The sequence below is a fragment of the Phodopus roborovskii genome, unplaced genomic scaffold (assembly GCF_943737965.1).
Source record: "Phodopus roborovskii unplaced genomic scaffold, PHOROB, whole genome shotgun sequence".
In the NCBI taxonomy this organism is placed as follows: Eukaryota; Metazoa; Chordata; class Mammalia; order Rodentia; family Cricetidae; genus Phodopus; species Phodopus roborovskii.
The window spans coordinates 651,559-665,566 of NW_026126583.1; the positions used below are offsets into that span (position 1 = coordinate 651,559).

Consider the following 14,008-nt stretch of genomic DNA (forward strand, 5'->3'; position numbering starts at 1 on the left):
AATGTTTATGGACTTCTCTTTGTCTAGCAGTACCACTGCCCCAGCCCTTTCTTTACCTTTTACAATGTAACTGCTCCCAGCAGTGAACTGGTCAACATCTCCCCAGCCATCAGGATGTCCTTAAGATCTTTGCAAACTCTCTTTAACCAACAGTTGATGGCAGTCAGGTGTCCCCAGTTCACTAATCTCCTCAGGCAGAAGAGTGGCAGGATAAGGCTGGCTGGTGGAGTGAGCACAATCAGCTCAGTCTCTCAGTGAGAAGCAGGCTTTGGTGGTGAGTCACATGGGCATTGGTCATCATCAGTCAGTGGCTGCTGGACAATGCTCTCCAGTGCATGGAGGCTATTACAGTTGCTTTATGCCCCAAAGTCAACTTGTCAGCAGCAATAGCTTTAGACAGCCAGGCCCTCCCCTGGCTACAGGATCAAGCTTCTTTTACAGATAAACAACTGGTCTGTTCCATGGCCCTAGGGATTTGGTCATGAAAGACCCCCCACTATGCTTATTGCCTGTTTAAATTGCTCTTGCCAATTTGCCAAGGTCAAGCTATGAGAAAAGTACAGGAGGGAACCAGGTGCTGCTCTCATCCAAAGCCAACCAGATATCTGTGGTCTGCAGCTTGGACTAAAGGAAGGTCAGCAGGACAGTGTCCATTATGCTGAGATAGTCATAACTGAATTCTTTGTATTCTTTGTGCCCAACCCGAATAACCAACTGTCCTTGGTTAACTACAACTGCTACATTTAGATGAAACAATGAAGTCTCTGTAACCATGCTTCTGCTTCTGTAAGCCTGCTTCTTGCTACACCAACTTTATATAAACTGCATATGCTTTAACCAGGCACACTCTCTCAGTCTCTCAAAAGACTAGGGCGTCCATAGGTACCTGTGTGTATACAATAAATAACCTCTTGCACTTGCATCCAGTGGTCCAGTCTTCTCTTGGGGGCAAGGGCCTTCCCCCTGACATGCTCCAAACTCTTGGGGTCTTTCATTGGAGTTCCATCGAGATTGGAGACCCTTCCCCCTGGAGACTGACACTGACACCCACCGGGAGGTAAGCTGGCCAGTGCTTAATTTCTGTTCTTTGTTGTCTTGTTCATATGTCTTTTACTTGTTGCTTGTTGCACAGAGATCGGTAATCAGCTAGGCTAGTTGTGTCTGTAGGTGGCTTGCGAAGGAGCTGACGAGCTCGGACTTCTACCCGCCACCCTGGGAGATGTCTCAGGGATCTGGGGCACCCGATTTTTCGGGGCCCACAATGAGTCTCAGGGATTCGTGGTTTTGGAAGGGCCAGAGGGCTTAAGACCCTCTGTGCCTCCAACTCAGTATCTGGTTTCGGTTTTACGCCAAAGTCGCGCAGTGCGTCTCTGTGCCGGCTGTCTGTGTGTTCTGTTTGCCTTGTCTATTTACTTGCTTCTTTATTTTGAAAAAGACATGGGACAATCTGTAACTACCCCTTTGAGTCTGACCCTAGGTCACTGGAGCGAAGTCCAGGGCCGAGCGCACAACCAGTCAATGGACGTAAAGAAAAAGAGATGGCAAAACCTGTGTGCTTCTGAGTGGCCGACATTTAATATTGGCTGGCCCTGTGATTGCACTTTCGACCTTGGTATTATCTTGCAGGTGAAGGAACGATTCGATGCCGGGCTCCACGGACGTCCTGACCAGGTGGCCTATATTGTCACCTGGTAAAATCTGGCCTCTGACCCCCCCTCTTGGGTGGCTCCCTTTGTCACCCCCAAACCTCCTTCTAAATCTCTCCCCAAGACTGATGTGGCCCCACTTTCACAGGGACCCACTGCTCCTCCTTTGCCTTCTTCTCATGTACCACTCATTCCCTCTCAGGCACCTGCCAAATCTCAATTATATCCTGTCCTCAAGAAAGAGAAAACCCCTCACTCCAAATCTACTCTTCCTGCTGATGAGTCTGATCTTATAGATTTACTTTCAGAAGACAGAACCCCCCCTCCCCCTTATCAGCACCCTACCCAGGGCACTGTAGGTGGCGGTGATGCCCAGCAAAGGGGTCCGGACAAACCAGACAGTACCAGTACCACTCCTGCCCTGGAAAACGGACAAGAAGAGACTACTGCAGACTCCCCGGTAGCTGGCAGACTCTGTGGTCGAAGGGAGACAGCCACAGAAGGAACCTCCTGAGCCAGACTGCCGGACCAAGAGGCCAATTTCAATACTGGCCTTTCTCAGTGTCCAACCTCTATAATTGGAAATCTAACAACCCCTCCTTCTCCAAAGACCCTGTAGCTCTCTCTAATCTAATTGAATCATCCTAATAACCCATCAACCCACTTGGTATGACTGCCAACAGCTTTTGCAGGTCCTTCTAACCTCAGAAGAAAAACAACGTGTCTTCCTGGAGGCTCAAAAGAACATCTTAGGAGATGATGGGAGACCCACTCAGTTGCCTAATGAAATTGAGGAAGCTTTTCCCCTAAATCGTCCTGATTGGGACTTCAATACTGCTGTAGGTAGGGGACACCTGCTCCTTTATCGCCAGTTACTCACAGCGGGTCTCCGCTGGCCTGGGACGCTGTCCCACAAATTTGGCTCAGGTAAGACAGATAACCCAGGGACCAGAGGAAACTCTGACTGCATTTTTGGAGAGGCTAAAAGAAGCCTACTGTATGTATTCACCCTTTGATCCTGATAGTAACGAGCAAAGGGGCAATGTTTCTATGGTTTCATTTGGCAGTCTGCTCTAGATATTAGGACTAAGTTGCAGAGACTAGATAATTTACAAGATTATAGCCTGCAGGATCTCGTAAAGGAAGCAGAAAAGATATTTAATAAGAGAGAAACACCTGAGGAAAAAGAAGAAAGACTTAGAAAGTTGCAGGAGGAAAGAGAGGACAAGTTATAAAAGGAGCTAGAAGAAATAGAAAAAGAGAGGGATCGTAGAAACCGGAAATAATTAAGCAAAATCCTGGCCACTGTAGCTCAGAATAATCATAGTGCAGGAAGTCAGGAAAGAAAGGGAGAAGGAAGGAGGCCCAGGGTAGATCCAGACCAGTGTGCCTACTGCAAAGAAAAAGGCCATTGGGTCAAAGATTGCCCTAAGAGACCTAAAACTCAGAGGCGTGGAGACAGACCCCCAAGACCAACTCAGCTTCTAGCCCTAGATGAAGACTAGGGCACTCGGGGCCAGGAGCCCCCTCCCCCCCTCCCCCAGGCTAACCTTAAGAGTTGGGGGGCAGCCAGTCACCTTCCTGGTGGACACTGGAGCCCAACATTCAGTTCTCACTGAAACGAACGGGCCATTGAGTACCAAAACAGCTTGGGTACAAGGAGCCACCGGCGGAAAACAATACCGATGGACCATGGAGAGAAAAGTTCATCTCACATCAGGTAAAGTCTCACATTCCTTTTTTGCATGTACCGGACTGTCCGTATCCATTACTGGGTCGAGATCTACTGACTAAATTAAAAGCCCAGATCCATTTTGAAGGATCAGTAGCTAAAGTCTCTGGCCCACAAGGGGCTCCACTTCAAATATTGACTTTACAATTGGAAAATGAATATAGACTTTTTGAAAAGACTCCTGAACAACAGGAAGGAATGGACTTATGGTTAAAACAACACCCCCTGTCCTGGGCAGAAACAGGGGGCATGGCGCTGGCCATACAACAGTCACCCCTAATAATTCTCCTGAAGGCAACAGCCACCCCTGTCTCAATTAAACAGTATCCTATGTCAAATGAGGCATATCAAGAAAACAAGCCTCACATTAAGAGACTATTAGACCAAGGGATCTTGATCCCCTGCTGATCCCCATGGAATACTCCACTTCTGCCTATAAAGAAGTCAGGAACCGGGGATTACAGGCCAGTCCAAGATCTTAGGGAAGTCAATAAGTGAGTGGAAGACATTCACCCCATGGTGCCAAATCCCTATAACCTACTAAGCACCCTGCCTCCTACTCATCCCTGGTACACTGTCCTGGACCTGAAAGATGCTTTCTTCTGCCTGAGGCTGAGCCCCCAGAGCCAGCCTTTATTGCTTTTGAATGGAAGGATCCAGAACTGGGCATTTCAGGGCAATTGACTTGGACACGCCTACCCCAGGGGTTCAAGAATAGCCCCACTCTCTTTTACGATGCCCTTCTCCAAGACCTGGCAGATTTCCGGATCAAGCATCCATCTCTGATCCTGCTGCAATACGTGGATGACCTCCTCCTTGCAGCCACCACTGAACAGTACTGCACAACAGATACTGGGGCCCTATTACGAACATTGGGGAACCTGGGGTATCGAGCCTCTGCCAAAAAGGTTCAAATATGTAGACAGGAAGTCACCTATTTGGGATACAAGCTAATGGATGGGCAAAGATGGTTGACACCTGCCCTCAAAGAAACTATATCTCATATACCCATCCCCCAAAACCAACGTCAACTTAGGGAATTTTTGGGGACTGTAGGCTTCTGTAGACTCTGAATTCTGGGGTTCGCAGAAATAGCGGCCCCCCTTTACCCGCTAACCAAGCAAGACACACCTTTTAAATGGACTGAGGAACAACAGCAGGCTTTTGATGCTATCAATCAGGCCCTGCTGTCCTCACCAGCCCTGGGCTTGCCAGATGTCACCAAGCCTTTTGAACTCTTTGATGATGAAAAACAGGACTATGCAAAAGGAGTCTTAACCCAAAAGTTAGGACCCTGGAGACGGCCCATTGCCTACTTGTCTAAGAAATTAGACCCAGTTGCATCAAGATGGCCTCCATGTCTCTGGATGGTGGCAGCGATTGCAGTCCTAATCAAGGATGCCACCAAATTGACTCTGAGACAGCCAATGACCATACTGGCACCACACGCAGTTGAGTCCCTCATCCGTCAGCCACCAGATAGATGGCTATCTAACGCCCTTGTAACTCACTATCATTCCCTGCTTCTGGATGTATACAGGGTTCAGTTTGGGCCAATAGTAACCCTGAACCCAGCCACCTTGTTACCGCTGCCAGAGGGACCAGCGTCCCATGACTGTCATCAGATCCTTGCAGAGATGCATGGAACAGGGCCTGATCTGACCAATCAGCCCTTGAAAGATGCAGACTACACCCGGTACACAGATGGCAGCAACTACTTGCTAAATGGTGAGAGACAGGCAGGGGCTGCAGTGATGAATGCCTCAGAGGTCATATGGGCCACTGCACTCCCCAGAGGCACCTCTGCTCAGCGAGATGAACTCATTGCTCTGACTCAGGATCTCCAGATGGCAGCAGGTAAGAAGCTTAATGTGTACACTGATAGCCGGTATGCCTTTGCCACTGCCCATGTCCATGGAGAAATTTATCGGAGAAGGGGCCTTTTAACATCAGAAGGCAAAGAAATCAAAAATAAAAATGAAATCTTGACATTATTAAAGGCCCTGTTCCTTCCTAAGAAATTGAGCATAATATATTGCCCTGGACATCAAAAGGGGGAAAGCCTGGAGGCAAAAGGAAGTCGCCTGGCTGATGAAGCAGCCAAACAAGTAGCCTTAGGCCCCCAACTATTGACTATAAGCATATTGACTGAAAAGAAAACAGCTAAGGCTCCAGATTGGGACTATGATGAAACAGATTTGGACATTGTTCGGAAACTGGGTGCAGATTATGACCCCAATTGGCAATGCTGGTTCTACCAAGGAAAGACTATACTGCCTATAAAAACGGCAAAAATGTTAATAGACCACCTCCATAAACTGACTCATCTGAGCGCCAAAAAGATGAAAACTTTGCTAGATACACAAGAAATTGGAACTTACCTTCCCAATCGGAATTTATTACTGGAACAAGTAACTGCTAACTGTCTGGCCTGTGCCCAGATCAACCAAGGAAAAACCAGACTGGATCCTGGGACCTGGCTTCGTGGCCATAGGCCTGGTGTCCATTGGGAAATAGACTTTACTGAAGTCAAACCTGGAATGTATGGTTATAAATATTTACTGGTTTTTATAGACACCTTTTCAGGATGGGTGGAAGCATTTCCTACCAAACATGAGACTGCAAAAATGGTCACCAAGAAACTATTGGAAGAAATCTTTCCCAGATATGGGATGCCACAGGTAATAGGATCAGACAATGGGCCTGACTTCATCTTCCAGTTAAGTCAGCTGGTGGCCAGGTTGCTGGGGATAAATTGGAAATTACATTGTGCTTACAGACCCCAGAGTTCAGGACAGGTAGAAAGAATGAATAGAACCATTTGGATAAGGAGGCTTTATCCAAATTAATGCTTGAAACTGGCTCTAAGGACTGGGTACAACTCCTACCTCTGGCCTTCTATCGGGCCAGAAACACTCCAGGCCCTCATGGCCTAACTCTCTTTGAAATCCTATATGGCAGTCCACTGCCAGCTGTATCATTCTTTGATGCTGACATTTCTGATTTTGCAAACACCCCCTCCATGCAGGCACATCTACAAGCCTTACATATAGTCCAAGAAGAGGTCTGGAAACCTCTGGCGGCAGCATACCAGGAGGAACAAAGAACCTCTTGTCAGCCCCACTCTTTCCACATTGGCGATTCTGTCTGGGTTCGGAGGCATCAGACTAAAAACTTAGAGCCCTGCTAGAAGGGCCCCTACACTGTGCTCCTGACAACTCCAACCGCCCTGAAAGTGGACAGGATTGCTGCTTGGATCCACGCATCCCACATGAAGGCCACACAACCAGAACATCGGACCCAGGACCAGGCCCCATCTGAAACAACATGGAAAGTTCAGCGCTCTCAAAACCCCTTAAAGATAAGACTTTTACGTTCCCAACATTAGCAAGCATGCTTTTGTACATAGGTTTAAATGCTTCTGAAGTGGGATCTTCCCATGCCCCCCCCCTGCTCTTGACCTGGCAAGTGATTTCCCAAACTGGTGAGATCATCTGGTCAACCTCTGGCCTTAATCTACCTGGCACCTGGTGGCCTAGTCTCACCCCTGACTTTTGCCAACTAGCTTCTGGACTGGACACTTGGGACATCCCCACTTATGGTGCAGACTCCCTTAAAAAGGACATGCCTAGAACTGAAAACAGATGGATAGGCTGTAGCAACCCCCAGACCCAATGTTTGATAGCCCAATCAGACTTCTATGTCTGTCCTCAGCTGAGTCAATCCAGGGGGTCAGGATGTGGGGGACATCAGGAATACTTTTGTAAAAATTGGGGATGTGAGACCACCGGGAGTGCCTATTGGAATCCCAGCTCATCCTGGGATCTAATAACAGTGCGCCAAAATTACACTCGCCCCCCCCCTTGGGCAGGAAAAGCTGCCACCCTCCCATCAATGCGGGGGGTTGGGTCTGTGAGTCAGCCCGTTGTCTCCCTTTGAGAATTGACTTCACCATCCATGGAAAAAAGGGCTATGCAGTTTGGATACAGGGGAAGCTAAGGTGGTATATGCCAGGCCTGGACAAAGGAGTTGTCTTTAAAATTCGCCTGGAAATTAGAGATCCTGACCCACAAGCCATAGGGCCAAACTCTGTGCTTACAGACCAAAAACTTCCCTTCAGGCCACAGCCAACTCCCCCTAACAACACCCACTTATTCCCAATCCCAGGTACCGGGGATAGACTATTAAAATTAATTAAAGGGGCTTACACGGCCCTCAACGCACGCCCTGACCAGGCCAAAGACTGTTGGCTCTGTCTCCTTCCAAACTCCCCCTATTATGAAGGAATAGCTATTAATGAAAAATTTTTAAACCATACCAGTCCCCCTCAGCAATGCTTAGACTCACCAGGTCTTAGTTTGACTCTCCCTGAAGTCATAGGGCACAGGCTCTGCCTAGGCACAATACCCAAGACCCACCAGAAGCGATGTAATCAGACACTGCCAATTACCCCTGGCAATTATTTTCTTTCAGCTCCCAATGGAACCTACTGGGCATGTAGCACTGGATTGACTCTTTACATTTCAGCACAAATCCTGAATAAGGCTTCTGATTATTGTGTTCTGGTCGAATTATACCCTTGTATATTCTATCATATTTCTGAAACTGTTTATGAATGTTTTGAAAACAAACATAGGTACAGGAGAGAGCCTGTCAATATAACCCTGGCCCTTCTTCTAGGGGCTGGAATATCAGCAGGAATAGGCACAGGAGCAGCAGCCTTGAGTGGAGTCAGCCAATATGAGTCTCTTCATACTGCTATGACTGCAGACCTAAAGGCAATAGAAAGATCCATTAGAGATCTTAAAGGCTCCCTAGTCTCCTTATCTGAGGTAGTTTTCCAAAACCGGATAGGACTTGACCTCCTATTTTTAAAGGAAGGGGGCATATGTGCTGCCCTCAAAGAGGAATGTTGTTTTTATGTGGACAAAACAGGAGTTGTGACTGAGACCCTAGACAAACTATGGGATCAGTTGGAAAAGAGACAAAAAGAATTTGAGGCCCAACAAGGATGGTTTGAAAAACTTTTTAATCACTCCCCTTGGTTTACAACCCTGATATCCACCATCACAGGACCGCTAATTATATTCCTTTTGATTCTCACCTTTGGTCCCTGCATTCTGAACAGACTAATACAGTTCATGAAGGAACGCTTGTCAGTAATTCAAGCCTTAGTTTTGACCCAACAATATCAGAGACTAAAACAATTAGAAACTGAACAGCAGTGAATAAAAAGTTTTATTCATTTAACAGAAAAAGGGGGGAATGAAAGAGCACCCACTATGCTTATTTCCTGTTTAAATTGTTCTTGCTAATTTGCCAAGGTCAAGCTATGAGAAAAGTACAGGAGGGAACCAGGTGCTGCTCTCATCCAACGCCAACCAGATATCTGTGGTCTGCAGCTTGAACTAAAGCAAGGTCAGCAGGACAGTGTCCATTATGCTGAGATAGTCATAACTGAATTCTTTGTATTCTTTGTGCCCAACCTGAATAACCAACTGTCCTTGGTTAACTACAACTGCTATATTTAGATGAAACAATGAAGTCCCTGTAACCATGCTTCTGCTTCTGTAAGCCTGCTTCTTGCTACACCAACCTTATATAAACTGCATATGCTTTACCAGGCATGCTCTCTCTGTCTCTCGAAAGACTAGTGCATCCATAGGTACCTGTGTGTAAACAATAAATAACCTCTTGCACTTGCATCCAGTGGTCCAGTCTCGTCTCTCGGGGGCAAGGGACTTCCCCCTGACAGGCTCCAAACTCTTGGGGTCTTTCAGTCAAAACTCCCCAGGTGACCCCCTTAGGCTTGTCCACATAAAGGGTAAAAGGTTAGTTACATCAAAAGGCTTAGAGCAGGTGCTTTTAGCTGGGCTTTTTTAATGGCATCAAATGCCTCCTGGTGCTCTGCCATCCAGGAGAATTTTTTCCTTAGTCAGCCTGCAAAACCCAGATGTCCACAGAAATTCTCTTACATGCCTGGCCATTGTTGGGGAATTTTAAACCCTTGGGACAGTCGGGTCCAGATGAGCTGCCCAGTTCTGCACAAGTCAGGTTCCTTTCATTCAAATGCAAAAAGCAGTTGTCTGGTGGAAAGTAACCTTGAAGGAGTGGGATAAAGTTCTTTCCAAACTACTTCCTGCTGATAGAGAGCGCTGTCATTGGGGATCCTAAGAAGATGCAGAAAAATGTTGTAGTCTACAAGGCTGCCTTGTCCAGCTGTCTTGAATGTAAGGCCACTTGGTTCTCTGTTTCAGGGGGTCTGGCTTGCTCAAACCACATTAGACTGGATGGTATCCATAGTTTTATATTTTCTGTGGAAACAAAAATAGAAATCTTTTTCTCCAGTAACTTCTCCTTAGACTTAAATTTTGGAGTCGAAGTATTTTTAAAGTATATAAAGTGAATTAATCCAGCAGCATCTCCTTTAATAGTTGTTGTTTCCTCAGAGGTCAAACAATACAAAGACAATATAATACAGTACAGTGTCCAGATTTTTTACCATTTTTAGCTTTTATTATTACTGTGTTTCTTTACTTTTATTTTTTGAGACAGGATTTGTCTGTGTAACTCTTATCTGTCCTGGAATTTACTCTACATACAAGGTTAACTTTTAAATCAAAAGAGATCTGCTTGCCTCTGTCTCCCGAGTGCTGGGATTAAAGGCCTTTGCCATTACATCCATCTCCTCACTGTATTTTTAAAACAAATTTCTTCCTTTTCTCTCCCAAGCCTACATATATTTTAGAATGCACTGTAAACATTTAGTGCTTTTTCTTAATGTGTATCTGTCTTTACTGTACATCTTTATCTTTGTCTGTCCATGAGACTTTATCTGTTAAACAACAGTATTGTTAAAATGAAAGTCATAGTTGTTTCTGCCCCGGTTTATTAAAGATGGTGGTGGCTAGTTTACCACCAGCATTGAGAGCTGTGGTTACTGTCTTGCTTTATGCTCCCATCCAGCCTGCATGTTGTCTGCTTGGAGATGTGGTCATTGCCATTGCCAGCTCTCATACACACCAATAAATTGCTAGCAGTGTTTTTTTTTTTTTTAAAGCCCTTTATTTTTTTTATTTTTTTTTATTTTTGGTTTTGTTTTTTGCCAATTATGCTGAGTCAGGAATCTTCCCTTAAAAGAGCTACGGAAATTTTTGCTTGTCTCACACAAAACAGAGTGTAACCCAGAAAAATGCTTTTACCAAGAAACCTTTCTTGTCTCTGTTCTTTTGTTTCTAAAACCCTTTTAAAAGCTTTTGTTAAATTTTAAGTGGAAGTTCTTATTAGCCACACCATATGTAAGGACTATGGTTTTTCCTCCCTCCAGGTCTTACCCTGCTGCCACTCCAGCCCCAAATAATGCACAGTGACTCTGTATTTGATATAATGCTATTGGCCTGGTACTAGTTTCTTATCGGCTAGCTCTATCTTAAGTATTAACCCATTTCTGCTGATATATGTATTTTCACGTGGTCTTTTCCTACCTGGGAGCTGGCCAGCATTCTGTTTTCTACAGACTCTCCATCTTGACTCCTCCTTCCTACTTCCTCTTTCCTCCTTATCTCCTAGTCCCATCTATCTTGCTTTCTTATTGGCCAACAGTACTTTATTCATTAACCAATATGAGAAACATATATACATAATGGCATCTCCCATCACATATCAACGGACATAGAGGAAATCCAGACAATTTCCAGGTCATATTTTGAAAACCTGTATTCCACAAAAATTGAAAATTGAAAGGAAATGGACAAATTTCTGGATAACTACAACTTACCAACTTAAATCAAGAACAGACAAACAACTTAAATAGACCTATTACCCACAATGAAATAGAAGCACTCATCAAAAGCCTTCCAACTAAAAAAAGACCAGGGCCAGGTGGATTCAGTGCAGAATTCTACCAGACATTCAATGAAGAAATAATACTACTAAGCCTCAAACTGTTCCACAAAATAGAATCAGAAGGTTCATTGCCAAACTCTTTTTATGAGGCCACAATAACCTTGGTACTCAAGCCTCACAAAGACACAACTAAGAAAGAAAACTACAGACCAATATCCCTTATGTACATTGATGCAAAAATACTCAAACTGAATCTAAAAATACATCAGAGATATCATCCACCAAGACCAAGTAGGCTTCATACCTGGATTGCAGGGAAGTTTTACCATATGAACATCTATCTCCGTGATCCACCATATGAAAAAACAAACTGAAAAAACAAAAAACATATGATCACCTCCCTAGATGCTGAAAAAGCCTTCTACAAAATTCAACACAATTTCATGATAAAGGACTTGGAGAGATCAGGGATAACAGGAACATACATAAACATAATAAGAGCAATATACAGCAAGCCAACAGACAACATCAAACTGAATGAAGAGAAACTTAAGCCAATTCCTCTAAAATCAGCAACAAGACAAGGCTGCTCTCTCTCTTCATATCTCAATATCGTACTGGAAGTTCTAGCTAAAGTTATAAGACATCAAAAGGAGATCAAGGGGATCTAAATTGGAAAGGAAGAAGTCAAACTGTCTCTATTTGCAGATGATATGATAGTTTACATAAGCGACCCAATATACTCTACCAGGGAACTCCTACAGCTGATAAACACCTTCAGCAAACTAGTAGGATAACAGATAAACTCAAAAAAATAAGTAGCCCTACTTTTTTCAGATGACAAATAGACAGATTAAGTAATCAGAGAAACATCACCTTTTACAATAGCCACAAGCAACATAAAGTATCTTTGTGTAATGCTTACCAAACAAGTAAAAGACCTATATAATAAGAACTTTGAGGCTCTAAAGAAAGAAATAAAGAAGATACCAGAAAATGGAAAGATCTCCCATAGGATAGATAGGATAAACATAGTAAAAATGGTAATCTTGCGAAAAGCAATCTACAGATTCAATGCAATCCACATTAAAATCCCATCACAATTCTTCACATACCTTGAAAGGATAATAATCAATGTTATATGGAAAAACAAAAGACACAGGATAGCCAAAACAACCCTATACAATAAAATAACTTCAGGAGGCATCACAATTCCTGACTTTAATCTCTACTACAGAGCTATAGTCCTGAAAACAACCTGGTATTGGCACAAAAATAGACAGGTAGACCAATGGAATTGAATTGGAAATCATGATATTAACCCCCCCACCTATGAATACCCAATTTTTGACAAAATAGGTAAAAATTATACAGTGGGGAAAGGACAGCATCTTCAACAAATGGTGCTGACACAATTGGATGGGAGTGTGTAGAAGACTGCAGATAGACCCATGTCTGTCGCCATGCACAAAACTCAAGTCCAAATGGATCAAAGACCTCAACATCAATCCAGCCACATTGAACCTCTTAGAAGAGACAGTAGGAGGTACCCTTGAACAAATTGATATAGGAGATTGCTTCCTGAACATAACTCAAGGGGAACAGACACTGAGAGAAACAATTAATAAATGGGACATCTTCAAACTTAGAAGATTCTGTAAGGCAAAGGGCACAGTGGACAAGACCAAATGGCAGCCCACAGACTGTGAAAAGATTTTCACCAATCCTATATCTGACAAAGGGCTGATCTTCATAATATACAAAGAACTCAAAAAAACTAGTCAACAAAACACCAATAACCCTATTAATAGGGTACAGAACTGAAGAAAGATTTCTCAATAGAGGAAATCAAAAAGGCTGAAAGACACTTAAGAATGTTCTCTACATCCTTAGCTATCAGGGAAATGCAAATGAAAACAACTTTGAGATACCATCTTACTCCTGCCAGAATGGCTAAAATTAGAAACACCAATGATGACTCATATTGAAGAGGATGTTGAGAAAGGGGAACAGTCCTCCACTGCTGGTGGGAATGGAAACTCCTATAGCCATTTTGGAGATCAGTATGGCGGTTCCTCAGGAAAATGGTAATGAGTTTACCACATGACCCGGCAATCTTAGGCATATACCCAAATGATCCACATTCATGCAACAAATACATCTGTTCAACTATGTTCATAGCAGCACTATTTGTTATAGCAAGAACTTGGAAGCAACCTAGATGCCCCTCAATGAAGAATAGATAATGAAGATGTGGCATGTCTACACAATGGAATACTACTCTGCAGAAAAAAAAAATAATGGCATCTTGAAAGTTGCATGCAAGTGGATGGCTCTTGAAGAAACCATCCTGAATGAGGTAACCCAGTCACAAAAAAGAGGATCATAGTATGCACTCATTCATATATGGATTTTAGACCTAAAGCAAAGGATAAACAGTCTATAATTCACACCATCAGAGGAACTAGGATACAAAGTTTGTTCTAAGAGATTTATATAAAGTGGGAACTGGGATCACCATATAAAATAATAAATTAAATAAAATTCTTTTGCCTCCAAAATTTAAGTTCAAGGACAAGTTACTAGGGGAAAGGCTTTCTAATTTTCTTTCCACAGTAAAGTTCTGGATTCCTTCCTGACTAACGTGTTTTGATCAAGCCAGATAGCCTGAAACAGAGTACCAAGTGATCTTACATTCAAAACAGCTAGACAAAGCATCGTTGCAGACTATAGGTAGGATTTCTGCATCTTTTTAGAATCCCTCATGGTAGTGCCCGTTACCAGC

At 43.8% G+C, this 14,008-nt stretch overlaps 1 protein-coding gene across 1 annotated transcript; it reads left to right on the plus strand.

Annotated features, from left to right (window-relative positions):
- The first annotated feature begins 1,437 nt into the window (after positions 1-1,437).
- On the plus strand, positions 1,438-6,766 carry LOC127236305 (uncharacterized). The gene is given in 8 exon segments (XM_051203915.1): positions 1,438-1,671; positions 1,849-2,106; positions 2,490-2,573; positions 3,312-3,383; positions 3,385-4,012; positions 4,015-5,546; positions 5,646-6,200; positions 6,203-6,766. Coding segments are annotated over 8 exon segments (3,927 nt in total).
- Positions 6,767-14,008: the final 7,242 nt, after the last annotated feature.